This window comes from Ovis canadensis, chromosome 25, assembly GCF_042477335.2.
Source record: "Ovis canadensis isolate MfBH-ARS-UI-01 breed Bighorn chromosome 25, ARS-UI_OviCan_v2, whole genome shotgun sequence".
NCBI lineage: Eukaryota > Metazoa > Chordata > Mammalia > Artiodactyla > Bovidae > Ovis > Ovis canadensis.
In genome coordinates, this window is record NC_091269.1 from 58,893,110 (window position 1) to 58,908,349 (window position 15,240).

Consider the following 15,240-nt stretch of genomic DNA (forward strand, 5'->3'; position numbering starts at 1 on the left):
GCTTTGTTAGTCTGTGTTTGGTTTCCCTTCCCCCCACCAGATCTCCCTCCCCCTAAGCAGATCTCAGGGCCTGCCCCTTCCTCTGGCCCAGAAACCCTGTTAATCAATTTTTCATGTGTGTGTGTTCTCCAGATACCTCCACACCAGAGGCTGACCCTCCGTGACTTAGTCACGCCTCCCTATCTATTAGAGGCAGGATGTGCCCCAGTTGAGTGGCCCTGAGTAAGTGGGAACTTCCCAGAGCTCCAAAACAGGGGGGAATCGACAGATGTGCAGAGACAGGCCCAGAAAGGGTTAATCAGAGAGCAGCCTTAAAGAGGGTCCAGTCACAGGCTGAGAGGGTGGCCTCCAGGCTCCAATGGGCAACTCGAGTGAAAGAACACTAGGCTGGGTGGTGGTGGCTTGACCTGCAGCCTTGAGCATCAGGAAGTTGTGCCTCAAGAGTCGTTTTGTTGTCCCTGGGATCCCTGGCTGCCCTACTGACACGCAAGTCACTAATGACCCTCCCTCCTCCGAGGCCCTCTGGCCATCCCTAAGCCCCTCACTCTCAGTCCCAGGAAAACGGACTTGAGGAACCTGCAGCTGGGCTGCTCCCTTACTGGCAGTGTGGTCTGGGGTACTTTCCACCCAAGTCTTGGGCTTTGGTGACCGACAATGATTTCCTTGCCTCGGCTGGACACACATGGACGGCCCTTTCTGATATTCCCCCTCTACTTGGAGCTGTGTGGTCCCCAGTCAGGGCCGCGCGAGGAGTCACTTGAGGGTCACTCAAGGGTCACTTGAGTCGCCAGTGACTGGCCTCTACGGAAGGAGGGACTTACTCCAGCCTCTCCACTGCACCCCCACCCTACCCCCGTCCCAGCAGCAGTTGGGTGGATGGCATCTGCCTGTCTGCAGTGTCCAGGCTGAGTGCGTGGGACCTAAGGTTTACAGCCCACCGACTCAGACGAGTCCCTGCCATGTGAATTTTGGTGAGACCTAAATCACCCTCTGTGCCTCATCTTCTTCCTATAAACCGCTAACAACTCCCATTCCAAAAGCTTGTTGTAAAGGTTACACTAGAGGCTGGAAGCGTTTGCACAGCGCCAGGCACAAAGTAAATACTTCATAAACAGCAGCTGCTATTAATTACAACTCCACCTGGTGCTGATCCCCACCTCCCTCACCCCTCCCAGGTTGGGGAATCCTCGAGCCCACCCGGTGGAGGAAGATTGGTGCGCCCCCTTGTGCCGCCAGCCACTGTCCTGATCCCCAGTTTAGCCCCTCTGCAGCCCTGAGCCCCTCTTCAGACACTAGTTGGCACCCCTCCCCGCTTTCCCATCACGGCCCGCCTGAGGCCAGGATGTGCTTTCGGGCTGGCGGGTACTGGAGCAGGGCCCGGTCACTCCCCTGAGCTCGAGTGCTGGGAACCGCCCCGCGCCCCCTCCAACCCCCCTTCGTGCGGGGAGGGGCCGGCCCTGGGGCGCCTTAAAAACCAGAGCTGGCGCTCGGGTCGCCGCTTTGAGCAGGATCCAACGTCGCTGCGGCTACCCTTAACCACTCGCAGACCCCCCACAGCCATGGCCAGCAAGGGCTTGCAGGACCTGAAGCAGCAAGTGGAAGGGGCGGCCCAGGAAGCGGGTGAGAACAGAGCGCGCCGCGGGCCCACCCGATGGACGCGGGGGTTGAGGGGCGCAAGCCAGTGGACTGTGCAGCCAGAAAGTCAAGGGGGTGGGGGTGGCTCCGGCAGGAAGGGCTCTCTCCAGAGCTGCAGGGACCTGGCAGGACGCCCACCCCGACCGGCTCAGGAATGATGCCTTGAGGCAAGGGGGAGAACAGCGGTGCCTGGGCGGGGTGAGGCACTGGGCATTGCCAGAGCCAATCCGAGGAGGCTGCGAAGGCGGGGAGCGGCCCCACCCGGCCCTTAGGGGAGAGTGAAGGTCCACTGGGAAAGCGGACTCTGCCACCAGGCCATCTCTGCCTGCCAGGGTCCCAGAGGCCCACAGAACCAGGATGGGATGAGGAAGGCAGCTCCAGGCTCCCACTGGGCTTTGTTTTGAGCACTCCTCCCTTCCCCCAGTACTAATTCCCCCTTAAGTCCTCACCCAGAGGACCTTCCCACCCTCTCGCGGCCAAGGCAGGTCACTAGTCTTAGTCTCCATCTCCAGCTCTTTCCTCCTCAGACCTGAGGTCACACACCTGGGGCGTGAAGATGGGCTGGGGAGTAGGGGATGTGAGGAGACTCTGGGTGCACCAGCAGCACCTGTTCCAGTTCCGGCTCAGCCCCCCTTGGGACTCCAGCTCCCAATCAGTCCTATGCATATCCCAGTCAGCAGACAACACCTAAACCCACCCCATCCTTCATCAGTGCCCTAGGAAAGCAAGCAGTTGCTCCCCTAGGCCAAAACGGTAGCAGGAAGCCTCGGCTTACAGCACCCTTCCTTCTGGCCCTAAATTTTCCCATCTGTAGGCTGAGTGCAGAGGCTCCTGCCCTGTGGTCTTGACTGTGCTATGTCAGACAAGGAACCCAGGGACCTCTGTGAGCAGCAGATCCAGGGCCTGCCTGACCCCCATGCACCTGGCCCCTGGTCTGGGTAAGGTAGGCCCTTTACTGTTCAGCAGATCGCTGAAGGCCAGAGCACCTGTCTGCCTACCCAGCAGGGGGGACACATCTGAGCTCCTGGAAATCCTGTTCTCCACAGGTATAAACTCTGGTATAGAGGCGATGGCCTGACCTTGTAAGTTTCCCCTCTTTCCTGCATTTCATTTGCTAATGCCTTAAGCTGCCTGCCCACAGAGGCAACTGGCAGTCATTGCTTGTGCGCCCTCTGGGGAGAGGCACAGAGAGAGGAGGTAGTGAGAATGCCCTGCAAAGTAGAAGTCCCAGTGGTGGGAATTCAGGCATTTGGGCCAAGCTTCTAGGGGAGAAGTTGTTAAAGGGGGCAGTGCTCTTCCTCGGCCATGCCCAGCAGCAGCCACAGCCCAGATGCCAGTTCCAGCCTGGCCCTGCCCTGCCTTCCTTCCTCTGCTGGGTATTTTCTCAGCAGTCCTGAAGATGGCAAGGGAAGCAAGCCAGAGGGAGGAGCCCAGAGTTATAAATAAACAAGGATAATACCCTGGAGTCATGGAAAGGGCTCAGGCCCCTTGCTGACTGAGTGGCCTTGGTCAAAGGACTTTACCTCAATGGCATCCATCCTTGGGCGTGTAAGACAGACCACTCTAGAGAACAGATGGGGTTGGAAGGTGCAGCCCTTGTGGTTAGTGGTATCTCCCCATATCTCTCTGTTCCAGTGACTTCGGCCGGAACAGCAGTTCAGCAAGTGGTGGATCAGGCCACAGAAGCAGGGCAGAAAGGTCTGGTGGGGCTGGTGGGCAAGAGGGTGGATAGCCCCAGCACACCTCCATACTCCACCCAGCCCTTGTCCAGACACACTGTCTCCTCTGCAGACCCTCTATCCTCATTGCTTCCTGGGGAGGGAGCCCCAGGGGAGGCTAACCCTGCATGGCTATGGTTCCCCAGGATCCTGCCCTCAACTTCTCTTTCCTTCCTTCCCCAGCCATGGACCAGGTTGCCAAGACTACCCAGGAAACCATCGACAAGACTGCTAACCAGGCCTCTGAGGCTTTCTCGGGTTTTGGGAAAAAATTTGGCCTCCTGAAATGACAGAAGGGAGAAATGGGTGACTCCCTTCGAGGCCCGGAGCTTTGGCAGGCTCTTGGTGGGCCACCTCATTAAAACATATATTCCTACCCTGGGCCCACTTCATGACTCCTACACTGGGCCCAGCCCTCCCTCGCTTAGAGCAGAGCCTCAGCCCAGAAACTCAGCCCCTAGTCCAGAGACAGTCCTGCCATTCCAAATACGGAGGAAACCCAGACTGATTGTCCAGGAACTCATTTTTCTTTTCTCAACCGCGTATCCCCACTCTCCCTTATTTTAAGTTCGAACCCCATTTAGGTACATGCCTCTCCCCGCCCCCGATTCCAAAACCGCTCCCCCAGTTCCAGGAACCCGGCCCTTCCTAGAAAGGGCATACTCGATCCCCAGATCCTCGGGGAGCTCAGCTCTGGGCGGGGGACTAAAGGTTCCAACGGCCACGGCCTCTGGAATTCTCCCAGCGAGCTGAGCCAGGAGGCTGGGAGCATCGAAGCAATCCAGAGCTGGGCGCCGGCGAGGACTTCAGGCGGCAGGAACTCTCGGGGAAGACAGGGGACGCAGGGGAGTGGTTCTGGCCCTAGCCACTCTAACCAGCCCGTTCGGTGTTTGTGCGACGGCCGCACCCAGCGGTGAGTCACCGGGCGGGACCAGGAGGGCGAGGACACGCCCCGAAGACCTGGGCCCCGCCCGATTGATTTGGTTGGCGCGGCCGCCAAGAGCTCCGCCCACGACACGCCCCCCGGGAGGGCCCTGTGGCGCACAGGACTGTGCACGTGAGCGCGTTGCACGCGGGCCTGAAGCGCAGGCACCCGGCAGACTGCGTGCGCGCGCTAGACCACTCCCGTTGACACCCCTTCCGTTCCGGATGCGCCAGTATCTTCTGGCCTAGGGTGGAGACCGGCGTTTTTGTCTGGCAGGTCCCCAAGACTGTCTAGAGTTCGGCAAACTTTATTCCCTCCAACCTCCCCTGCACGTGTCCACGTGTTCGTGCACGCGATACCAGCTCTGGGTAAGCCCTGCTGGTGGGTGACTCATCGTTGCCACAGGATAAGCCCAGCCCTGGCGCCGGGCGCTGGCGGCCCTCTTCATCAGAACCCTTGCCGCACCTTGGCTGGTAACGCCCCATTCCCTTTCCCCACCTCCCCGCCTTTGTACACACTGTTCCCCCCGTCCGCATGATCTTGTTCTCTTCTGGACGAGTACGTACATAGACATGCCGTTTAAACTCTGGCTACAAGGCACTTCCAGTTCAGGGGAGACTGATAGAAAAAAGCGTCGTCCTAGAGGCTTTCGGCGACCTGCCAGCAGGGTGCAGCGTCGCGTCCACCCCCCGCACCCCTCCCCGTCACACCCCCAGCCCAAGTCTTTCTGTGTGTAGCCATCTGCCCAGGGGACCTTTCCTTTCTCCAATCCGAGATCCCTCCCAAGGAAGCAATAGGTTTCCTTCCTAATCCTTGGTATCTGTCACCCTCACCGCAGGGCCAAGCTCAGTTTCACGGTTTGTTCCTGTTTCTGACTTCCCCAAAGAAGGCCTCACCTGGTCTACAAAATGGGCCAAGACCTAAAGGGAAGGTCCTGGAAGAGATACCTGGAGTAATGTGGAGGTGCTTCCAGCATCTCCAGGAGCCCCTGCCCCCAGAAGAGGATGCCAGTGTTGGGAGAGATCACGTGGGGCCACACCCAGAGGCGGGTGGGGCTGAACTGTCAGAGCCTTCAGGTCCTTTTTGGTCGGCAACCTTCCCCTGCCTGACTCAGGAGAAATCCCAGTTGGCCCAACAATCTTTCTTAATCCTATTTTCCTTCTGAGTGTGTTGGCCTTAGGAATGAGTGTGTGAGCCATCTCAGACCAAGGAGAGGAGGAGTTGGGTCTGAGGACCAGGAGACTTCTAGGAAAGGGTTTCTCATCCTCCAAGAAAAGACGAAGCATTTCTTCCTCTTCCACTGGACACTTTTGTGACCGGAAATGATGCTTAGGACTCTGGCAGCCACTTCTAACCTCAGGAGGAAGGAGCCAGAGGAAAGCCAACTTGCTGATTAGGGCAGAGCAGAAGTATGAGAAGAACCTATATCCCAAGTTATTTTATTGAGTCCCTAACTTAACCAGTCCTGCACCTGCACAGTAGGCGAAAGGATCAGTTTTCTCATCGTTTAAGCTGCTGTGAAGTATGTTTCTATTACAAAGAAAAGCTAAAATCCTGATGTTGACTCAGTGATAGTAGGGTCCTTCCTTTGCAGCCTCCCTCGCCGCCTCAGCCTCCTTGCTCAACATGCCGCCCTCTCAGTTTCAGCCCTGTTGACCTCAGTTCATTTCCGTCGTGCGTCAGCTCAGCTCCATCTGTGTGTGTGCTGTTTCTTTTTTTTTCTACCTGGAATGCTGTCCATCCTTCCCCATAAATCACCCTTGTCTAGGTGGCTTCTGCTCTTTCGTCCTTCAGATCTCGGCTTCCCAGATCGGCCCCCAACAAACACAGAATGGGTCCAGCCACTGCCGGTGTGCTTCTTTCCCCACTTATGGACTAATGAGGGGCTCTCCTGTGTGCTTAGCTCTGATGGCTGTCCACAGGCTGCAGCCAAGTCCCCTGTGCTGATGAGTGCGTGCCCAGTGTCTAGAGTGGGGCTCTGGCAGCATCCGCCGAATGAAAGCAGGGATGATGGTCCGCTGGTTCTCCTCCCAGGTAACAGAATCGCCATGCTAGGTCCCCTCTAGTGCCGACTCTACCGGGCAGCCCCTGCGTGTCTCTCTGCCCCGAGCATGGGATGCCTCTGCATTCCTCGATTCCCCCAACACCGAGCCCTGGGGGTGCGGCCAGGTTGGACTTGTCTTTGGCTATATGTCTGGGTCAAGGTGGACGTGGTGCTACGGAGCCCTGGGAGCCTGCAGGAGCCCAGGCCTGTCTCCATGAGGTTCATGAAGTTAGTGAAACCCAGACAGGCTCAGGAGAAGAAGGCTGTGGCCTCTGCACCTGCTGGGTCTTGGTCAGGTCTCCAGAGATGATTCTCCCATTAGCAGCTCCTCAGGTGGTTCCTGGTTCTCCAAATCCCAGTTCTCCAAGTAGCCAAAGGCAAAGTCACCAACATCACGTTTTGGACTTCAGCTCCGATTCCCATCAAATTACAGATGAGAAGGGCAGAGTTTTCTGCTTTCCACCTTCTCTCCCTTTCTCGTTTGTTTTTGGTGGTTGTTGGTTGTCTCATTTCTCCTTTGTGAAAATGCATAGTATTTACATTCCATTCCTCCACACCTTTGTTTTGCCTTAGATCTGTAACTGAAGATACTAGAAGCAGCCTGCCATTGTCTGCTGAAGTATTTTCTATTATCTCTTGGTTGGTTGGACGTAGTCCTCTAGAAGTTTCCTCAAGAATGAAATATTTTCAGATGAACTGAGAAGACGTCTGGGATGTGAACTGAGAATTATTAGAGCTAGGCCCCTTGGGTTACAGCAGTGTGTCCATGAGGGTTCATGGTGTTCTGTTTTTTGTGTGTGGCATTTTCTATTTTTAAAAAGGTTAAAAAGTTAAAAATTAAGAAAGAAGAGCTCATGTGAACCATATTCTGTGCTCTTAAGTGTGTGGAAATGTTAGTCTGCAGCCTTTATACTTTATCCTCAACTGGGTTTGAAATGTTCAGCTCACACTTTCTTCCTTGAGTGTCTTCTAGAAATGGCTGCAGTGCCTTCTGCCACAGACTGAATAAGTCTGATTTCTATTTCACTGGAATTTCTTCTTTTTATTTATTTATGGCTGTGCTGGGTCTTTGTTGCTGTGTTGTTCCTTGTTGCCCCGTGGAGTTTCAGGAAGGGGAAATGGGACTCCTTAGGGTTTAAGCTGCTGTCATGTTGCTTCCAGACCTGGAAGTCTGGCAGGCTAAGCTGGTGTTCTCTGTTTATAGAGAATGCACATATTCGGTGGTGTTTACTCCCTGCCCTCGCCCTGGGAACTTGCCTCTTGAACCGCATTTCCCAGGCTCCCTTACCTTCCGGACTTGTTGGGTTTGGCTGCAGGGGATATCAGTAGGAGATGGAGAAGAGATGAGTTTATGCCTCCTGCCCTCTTCTTGCCGGGCATGGTTGGGCAGTGGCCTTGTTCCTCTGCTGGCCGTGGCAGCTCCTGTCTGCTGACCCTCTCCTATAGCTGGAGCTCGCATCAGGGTCTACAGCCCCTCCAGGCCAAGGGTCCCCCATTGCTCCAAGTCCCCGGCAGCCTTGTCATCTCTCATTGACTCCCTTAAGTCTGCCCACACCTTTGTGAACTCTCCATTTCCTCAGCTACCCCTCTGATGTGCCCTCTGCCCATGGGTGTATGAGAGCTGGGTTGCTAGGGAAGTCTTCTTTTGGTGACTGACAAACCAAGTCTCCTGGAATCTCTTCTTGGCTCCCCTGTGACTGGAATGGGTCTGTATGTATAAGATGTATGGGCTCTGTATGTACTGGGAGCTCAGATCCATGAAGCAGAAGTAGGAGAAAGCATAGGCAGGATAACAGTTATAAAACTCTTGCTGTTCATGACATTTGCAGTCACAGGATTAAAAAAAAATTATCATGCTTCAGATGTGAGACAGCCCTAAGTATTTAAGCATAGTTAAACTTTTGATTCCCCCAGAATTGTTCATTGCTCAGTTGGCAAATTGCTTTTGAAAAATTGGCTCTCCTTGACTTGATGATGGAGTCATCTGGTCCTTTGCCAGACTGGGTTGTTGAGCAGATTCCATTTGAATAATTAGTTGACTCTTGTTAAAGCTCAATTCTCGAAGCCCCAAGTGTAGGACTTGACCTTCTGACTCAGGACAAGCTGACTCGGCTGCCTGTGTTCAAGGCCTGCTCTGTGGGGACCCATCATGACAGGCTTCTGCCCAGATGGGGTGTTTCCTACCTGAGTCACCCCAACCTCATCCAGGGAGGAGTAACCGAAGCCCAACCCCTTAGACCAGAAGCCTTCTTAGGAGGGTATGAGACTGTCCTAGGTTCTTTGGGCTGGAAAGGAGTCCAGCCTCAGGGAGCCCAGATGGGCTGGGCTGAGCTGAGAGGCCAGGGAGCTGGTCAGAGCTACAGTGGGAAGGCTGGTGGGACTAGAAGTGGGCCAGAGCACCAAGGTCTGGGGCCCAAATCCAGTCTTGAGCAGCTTGGCCTCTCCAGGCCTTCCCTCTCCCTGTTGCATTTGGGATCTGTACCTGAACCCAGCCTTGTCAGGAGATTTGGGGCCATGATATGTTGTCACTGGAGTCTGGGTGCTCACACCAGGGCCGTGCATTAAGGAGGAGAGGGTCCCCTGGGCCAGGGGATGCAGTGAAGGTAAGAGCAGTCTGGCAGGGAGGAGGAAAAGTGCAGCCAGAGGGCTCCTGGCTGGCTCTGGGCCCAGAGTCCTGCTGAGTGGCTGAGCCCTGATGGGCCTGTCAAGGAGCTGGTGAGCTCCCAAGGAGAGGGCCACAGTGACGAGTGCCCGAGGGTGGGCACTGGCGCAGTGGCGTCATGGGGTCTGGAAGCCATCCCAGAGCTGGTGGCTGACACCGCCATCCTGTCAAGGGGTCCAGCAGAAAGGACCCATGTAGGGGTGGAGGACACACGCAACCTCAGAAGGAACAGGCAGGGGGCTTTGATGGGCCCAGGGAGCGTCCCCATGGGTCTCTCAGGCCAGTTCCCAACGGCCATGTCCCAGAAGCGCCCCCACCCTTGGCAGTGTTGTCCAAAACCATGAGCAGAACTCTCTGGGATTTGGATGTAACAGGGAGGCCAGAGTCATCTAGACCTGCTTAAACTGCAGGGCCCCTCACTTTCATGGCCACTTCTGAGTCCACAGGGTCAAACATATACGTGTGTGTGTGTGTGTGTGTGTGTGTGTGTATTCACACGGATAGTAATATTCTTTTTCTTAAAGGGACTCTCCAAATTGTTTAAGACCTGATCAGCTCCTGCTTATGGCACGTGTGGGGCTATGGCCTTGTGACCCAGAGTTCCTGCTGGCTCTACTATCCACTGCCCACCCTAGGGCGGTTGGCCACTGCCCAGGGCCTCCCAGCACCACTCAGGAATGTGGGAGGGCCTCGACTCCTTAAGCCTGTATCAGGTAAACACTAATTAGACCCTGCCACTCCCTCCTGGACTCCCCTGAGGGGTAAGGGAGCCTGTCTGGGGGGAGCAGCCTCAAACTCCTGCCCCAGGCCTGGGCTTTATGAGCAAGTCCTTGAAAGGGCCTTCCCTCCATGACCCCTAGCCAGTGGGAGTTCCATCTCCAAGCCCTCTCACTCCGAGGCAGCTTTATACCCCTGCCGCTGTTTGTTCCACCCACTGATTGGTCAGGGCTCACTGCCAAGCAGCATGGACCTAGCTAGCATCTCTAGCACATCACTGATAAGAGGGTGGGAATGGAAGTTTACCACGAGTTTGCATGCCTGGCCCCACCGACTATCAGTGACAAGGCCAGGAAGGCATGGATGCCCCCATTTTATAGATGAAGAAACTGAGGCTCAGCTGGGCTAGTGACTAAGGGAAGCAACATGTGATACGTGGCTTGAGGCATCTCTCTCCATCCTGAGTAACTCGGAAGGCAGTCTGGCTCCCTAAGCATGTAATGTTTCAGGGACTGGTAGAGCTTCTTTCCGGGAACTCTTGCTACAGCCAGAAGCACATCCCCAGTTGGTGGCAGGGTCCTCCATTTACTCCCATAGGACCTCTTGGGTGGGCACTTCTGACTTCACAGGGCTTCCCTAAGAGGCCAGGCCCCAAAGTGCGAGGAGGACTGGGTTCCCTTACCTGCAGGCTGCCTAAGTGCTGGGCCACCTGGGTGCTCCCGTGAGAACCAGGTAACTGCAAGTCAGGGACTACTAGACTTCTGGTCAACGCTGCAACCTTCTCTGCCTTGGGCCAGGCACGCCCTCATTTCTCTACTCCCCAACACTGTCCAGGGGAGGCTGAAAGGCCATTCTGCTGAGCTGAGTTGTTGGGAATAGGGAGGGCAGTGGCCTCCACTCCACTTGTATTCCTGGCCTGGGGCTGCGCAGGTACCCAGCCTTAGAAAACGCTACACCCCTGACTAGGCCACCCTAGGGATAGTAGGCAGCAGGCTGGAAGTTCTTGGCCTTGTCTGGATACACAACTGTGCCCAGACTGCCAAGAGTCCAGGGGACTGGCAGGGCTGAGGTCCCCAAATGCCTCTCACCCTACAGGACACTAGGCCTTTTGCCTTGGGAGAGGGGTATGTCCCAGAACCGAGCTCTGTCCAGCCTCATGCTCCCGGTCCCTGCTCCTCATGGGGTCTCAGGTTATGGGGAGTGGGGGTTTCATGTTGCCAGAGGAGCACTTCGCCAGGCACAGCATTGGGGTGGCCCCACCCAGCTTCTTCCTCCTGAGCCTGTGCTGACTCACCACCAGCGTGAGTGCTCATGTCCCAGAGCCCGGCCAGGTATCAGAGGCATCTATAAAAGCAGACTGGTCCAGGCCCCAGCATCCTGCTTGATTACCACCTGTTGCCACACAATGCTGGGAGGCCTGGGGAAGCTAGCTGCCGAGGGCCTGGCCCACCGCACGGAGAAGGCCACAGAGGAAGCTGGTAAGGACCCTGGGGCTCCTTTCCCCTTGCGATGTTCCTCCCACTGGGGGACTCAGGACAGACTTGACTGGGCCAGTGAAAAGCTCATCCCAGCAGGATTTGGGCAGGCTTTGGTCCCATGGAGAACCAAGGATGATCAGCTCCACAGGCATGGAGGTAGGGGACTGTAGAAGCTAAACCAATAGGAGCCGCGAGAGGTCCACTGCCCCAGCAACCCGCCTGGTTAGACCTGTTTTGCCCCCCACCCCCTAGGCTTGACACATTCTTGGGGTCTGTGGCTGTGGGACGGAGGCGGCAGCTCAGAGGAGGCCCCTCGTAGCAGGAGGGGAGCCAGGGTGCTGGGTGAGCAGCTGGTGACTTGGCTCCTTGCCTCTGGAAACCAGCAGTGGGTGGGAGGCTTTCATGTTAAAAGAGCTTATTCTAAGTATCCTATAGATGCTATAGGAAAAGGAAGGTGGATTTTAATTTTTTACCATAACTTTAAAGCATCAAAGATTTCTTGCTGCAGAATCACCAAGTTTGATTGTGTTCAAAGTCAGCCCCTAGAGCTTACACAAAGAACATTTTCAGTTTCTGCAAAGTCCCCAGAAACTCTTTTTTGCACATCAGCCCTTGGATACAGAGAAGCTGATCCAAGCCCTACCCGTTTGACATTTTGTGAAAGCAGCTTGTGCCCAAGTTTGCTGTTCTCTTTCTAAATGGCTGCAAACATGTCTGTGTTTCATTTTAGCTTTGCAACTGCTGTTGACCGCCTGCTTTCATCTTGACCAGCTCTCTGAGCGCTGTGTTATTCCCAGGACAAGGGAACCCAAGCAGTGGAGTTAATTCTAGGAGTTAGAATCTGAAATAGTCCTTCTGGCCCAACATCTTTCAGCTCTAGCACGTTACCACCCTAGGAGGGCAGAGAGTTTTGTCTCATTGGAGAAACTGCTTTGGGGGACTTGGTGTTGCTGTGGGAGGGGAGTGGTGGTGGTGGGGGTGAAGCTTTGGCATTCAGCCTCCTGCTGCGGCCTCCATTCAGCCATAGGCAGAGGAGCAGCTCACCTGAGAGGCGTGGTGACCTGGGAAATAGGCCCAGCCTTGGCTCCAGGTCCCCAGCCTACAGGAAGGCCTGCTCGTCAGCATTCCAGGCCTTGCTGGGCAAGGGACTCGGAGAGCCCTGTGCCCTGCCAGCTTGGCTGCTAGCAGCCGGGTCCCACTCCAGCCTCTGAAGGAAGCCAGCTGGGGGCTCTTGGTGAGCAGCTTGTCCTGTCCCGGCGGGAGTAGCATCCCGGCGGCCCTTTGGGGATATGCAGGGCTGTCTGGGCCCTGCCGTGAGTAGCATCCTGGCGGCCCTTTGGGGATACCCAGGGCTGTCTGGGCCCTGCCGTGAGGACGGGCAGCTTACACTGTGCTCTCACTCTGGGCTTGTCTCATCTTTTCAGTTCATGTTGTGGAGGGAGTGGTGAAGGAGGTGATAGACCATGCCAAGGAGGCTGGAGAGAAAGGTAAGGCCAAGTTCGGGTGGGAAGGAGGGAAGCTGGGTGTTGGCGGCAACCTGCTCCTTGCCTAGCCAGGCCAAGCCCTGCCCCCGAGGTTGCTTCCTTCCGGCTGGGGTGCATTCCCTGCGCTCAGCTGAGATGTCACACTGTACTTGCTGCAGCAGGAACCATCTAGGTAGTCCTCTCTGTGGGATGTTAATAGGATGGTGTCACGAAAGATCAGGCGGCAGTGTGCTGGGACAAAACATTGGAGACATAAAGTATATATTTGTATAAATACGTATTTGTTTAAATGTTTATATGCTTGTTTATATGTTTCTGTATCACAGTGTACAAAGCTTGTGTATGTCTCGCTCCTTACAACAAAGTAGTTTGCAGATAGATTAGGACTTAAATATAAATACATGAAATTATTGAATTCATAGAAAAGAACATAGATTTTGGCATAATCTCAGAGAATGGAGGATCTTTTTAATGACGACAGAAGATCCAAAGGCCACAAAGGAAATATTAGGTAAACTGGACAGTGTGTGCTAGGTCACTTCAACCGTGTCCAACTTTCTGTGACCCCATGGCCCATAGCCCACCAGGCTCCTCTGTTCATGGGATTCTCCAGGAAAGAATACTGGAGTGGGTTGCCATTTCCTTCTACTAAATTGGATGGTATAAAACTTAAAAAATTTCCATAGTGAAAAAAAAAATACCATAAGCCAAAGAAAAGAAAAACCACAAACTGAACAAAAATATTTGTAGTAGAAATGATAACCCAATATAAAAATGACCAAAAGATATAAACAGTTCACAGAAAAATGAAGCCTGAGTAGGCAGTACACCCAAAAGCAGATGCCCTATGTCACTAATAGTTGGAGAAATGCAGGCTGTTTGGAGAAATAAAACAAAGTGCGAATGCCTTCATCCAGGAGCTGCGCCCTGCTCTGTCCCACAACGCCTGCAGGGCGCAGCCCAGTGGGGCTGCCGCATCCCACAGCACACTCCAGGCGACACCAGCCCAGCGAGCGACTTGAATTGTTTTCTTTGCTCACCTGGACATTCTTCGTCTTCCTTCCCAACAGCCATTGCTGATGCTTTAAAGAAGGCCCACGAGTCGGGGGAGAAAGCGGTAAAGGAAGTCACTGAGACGGTGACCAACACAGTCACGAATGCTGTCACACATGCAGCAGAAGGCCTGGGCAAACTGGGACAGTGAGCTTGCCTGCCGCCAGCAGGCTCTTCCTGAATCACAATAAAAGGCTGTGATTAACTGTGTACGCTGAGCCCTGGCTTTGTTCCTGTTTGGATGGAAACGTTGCCTGTGTCCCGAGTGTGCCCTCTGCAGTGACAAGGGGCCAGCACCTTGGCTCGCACTGGGGGCCACACAGTTCCCTGAGATTAATCAGATGTGCTGCTCTAGGTTTATGATCTCTCGTGTCAGCAAGGAGCTCTTGAGGACTGTTGGTGTCTGTGCTACCTCTCCTAAAAGACTATTTCCCCAGAAACTATGCAAAGCTTTCAAACACCTCAGTGCTTCCAGGATACCCCAAGAAAGGACCACAGTTCAGCTTACATGCTATTTGGGTTTTCTTTGAATGTTCTTGCAGGAGTCAGGGAAGATAACAGGCCAACTGAGCTGGGCAGGATCAGGCAGACTGCTTCAGGTTCTCAAAGAGGCTTTAGAGAACTGTTTCTTCTGGACAGTCACAGAATCGTGATTGTCATGGAGAAACTGAATCTGCCCCCCATTGGAGACTCTGTCAAGCCTCTGCTCAGAGACGTGCATTAGGCTTAAATTGGCTGTAGCAGGCAAGAGAGCCTGGCCTTCCCTCCTTCCTGCCATGAATGAATCAGTACCATAAAAGGTGTTTTGTGGAACGAGTTAGTTGCTCACCATATTTCTGATGGTCTTTCAGAATTGGCTTCACAAGTTTCTGAATGGCCCAGGAAAATCCAGTGTCCTGGCTTGAAACGTTTGCTACTGTCCAGCTGGGTCTGGGCCTTGTATCTTGGTTTGGTTTCTGATGACTTCTGAATTCTCCCAATCCAAACCCAAGCTCAAAAGGATGTGACTTGTGAGTTTTAGTGTCAATCAGAACAGGCTCTTTGGACGGCAGTTCCTCTTAGCAGCGTTTATTTTATTCTTCAGGTACACAGACAGAGGCCCACAGGGTGAGGATACATCCTGACATATTTGTGATAACACGAGATCAGAAACACCCTAAAATGGTAATCAGAAATCACTTGGTTGGCAAGCTTAATTGTGCTTATTAGGTTTGACACACACTATAGAACTGACATTTATTACTTCTAGCATATTTATAATGCCTTAGCATGAAAAATGGGACTTTTGCTTAGATGGCCATCTAAGGACTGGATAACAATTACTGCATTTCTATGAAATGGAATACTCTGTGGCTGTTAAGGGACTTCCCTCGTATCTCAGCTGGTAAAGAATCCACCTGCAAAGCAGGAGACCCTGGTTTGATTCCTGGGTTGGGGAGATTTGCTGGAGAAGGGACAAGCTACCCACTGCAGTATTCTTGGGCTTCCAAGACATTTATTCCAACACAATAAATGTAATGTGCT

General features: G+C 54.1%; 2 protein-coding genes across 2 annotated transcripts; both read left to right on the top strand.

The window, feature by feature from the left end:
- Positions 1-1,434: 1,434 nt before the first annotated feature.
- ADIRF (adipogenesis regulatory factor) lies at positions 1,435-3,729 on the top strand. Its single transcript, XM_069572352.1, has 3 exons — positions 1,435-1,620; positions 3,271-3,333; positions 3,537-3,729. The coding sequence occupies exons 1-3, from the start codon at positions 1,560-1,562 to the stop codon at positions 3,641-3,643; spliced, it is 231 nt and encodes a 76-aa protein (XP_069428453.1). The 5' UTR covers positions 1,435-1,559; the 3' UTR covers positions 3,644-3,729.
- Positions 3,730-10,740: 7,011 nt separating this feature from the next.
- FAM25A (family with sequence similarity 25 member A) lies at positions 10,741-13,926 on the top strand. Its single transcript, XM_069572350.1, has 3 exons — positions 10,741-11,179; positions 12,604-12,666; positions 13,734-13,926. The coding sequence occupies exons 1-3, from the start codon at positions 10,828-10,830 to the stop codon at positions 13,865-13,867; spliced, it is 549 nt and encodes a 182-aa protein (XP_069428451.1). The 5' UTR covers positions 10,741-10,827; the 3' UTR covers positions 13,868-13,926.
- The last annotated feature ends 1,314 nt before the right edge of the window (positions 13,927-15,240 follow it).

What these genes read in the sequence shown, in the direction of transcription:
- ADIRF (XM_069572352.1), top strand. Translation starts at nt 1,560, where the DNA reads ATGGCCAGCAAGGGCTTGCAGGACCTGAAGCAGCAAGTGGAAGGGGCG. An exon ending in AGGGGCGGCCCAGGAAGCGG is followed by an intron (nt 1,621 to 3,270) that starts GTGAGAACAGAG and finishes TCTCTGTTCCAG; the next exon opens with TGACTTCGGCCGGAACAGCA. An exon ending in CACAGAAGCAGGGCAGAAAG is followed by an intron (nt 3,334 to 3,536) that starts GTCTGGTGGGGC and finishes TTCCTTCCCCAG; the next exon opens with CCATGGACCAGGTTGCCAAG.
- FAM25A (XM_069572350.1), top strand. Translation starts at nt 10,828, where the DNA reads ATGTCCCAGAACCGAGCTCTGTCCAGCCTCATGCTCCCGGTCCCTGCT. An exon ending in GAAGGCCACAGAGGAAGCTG is followed by an intron (nt 11,180 to 12,603) that starts GTAAGGACCCTG and finishes TCATCTTTTCAG; the next exon opens with TTCATGTTGTGGAGGGAGTG. An exon ending in CAAGGAGGCTGGAGAGAAAG is followed by an intron (nt 12,667 to 13,733) that starts GTAAGGCCAAGT and finishes CCTTCCCAACAG; the next exon opens with CCATTGCTGATGCTTTAAAG.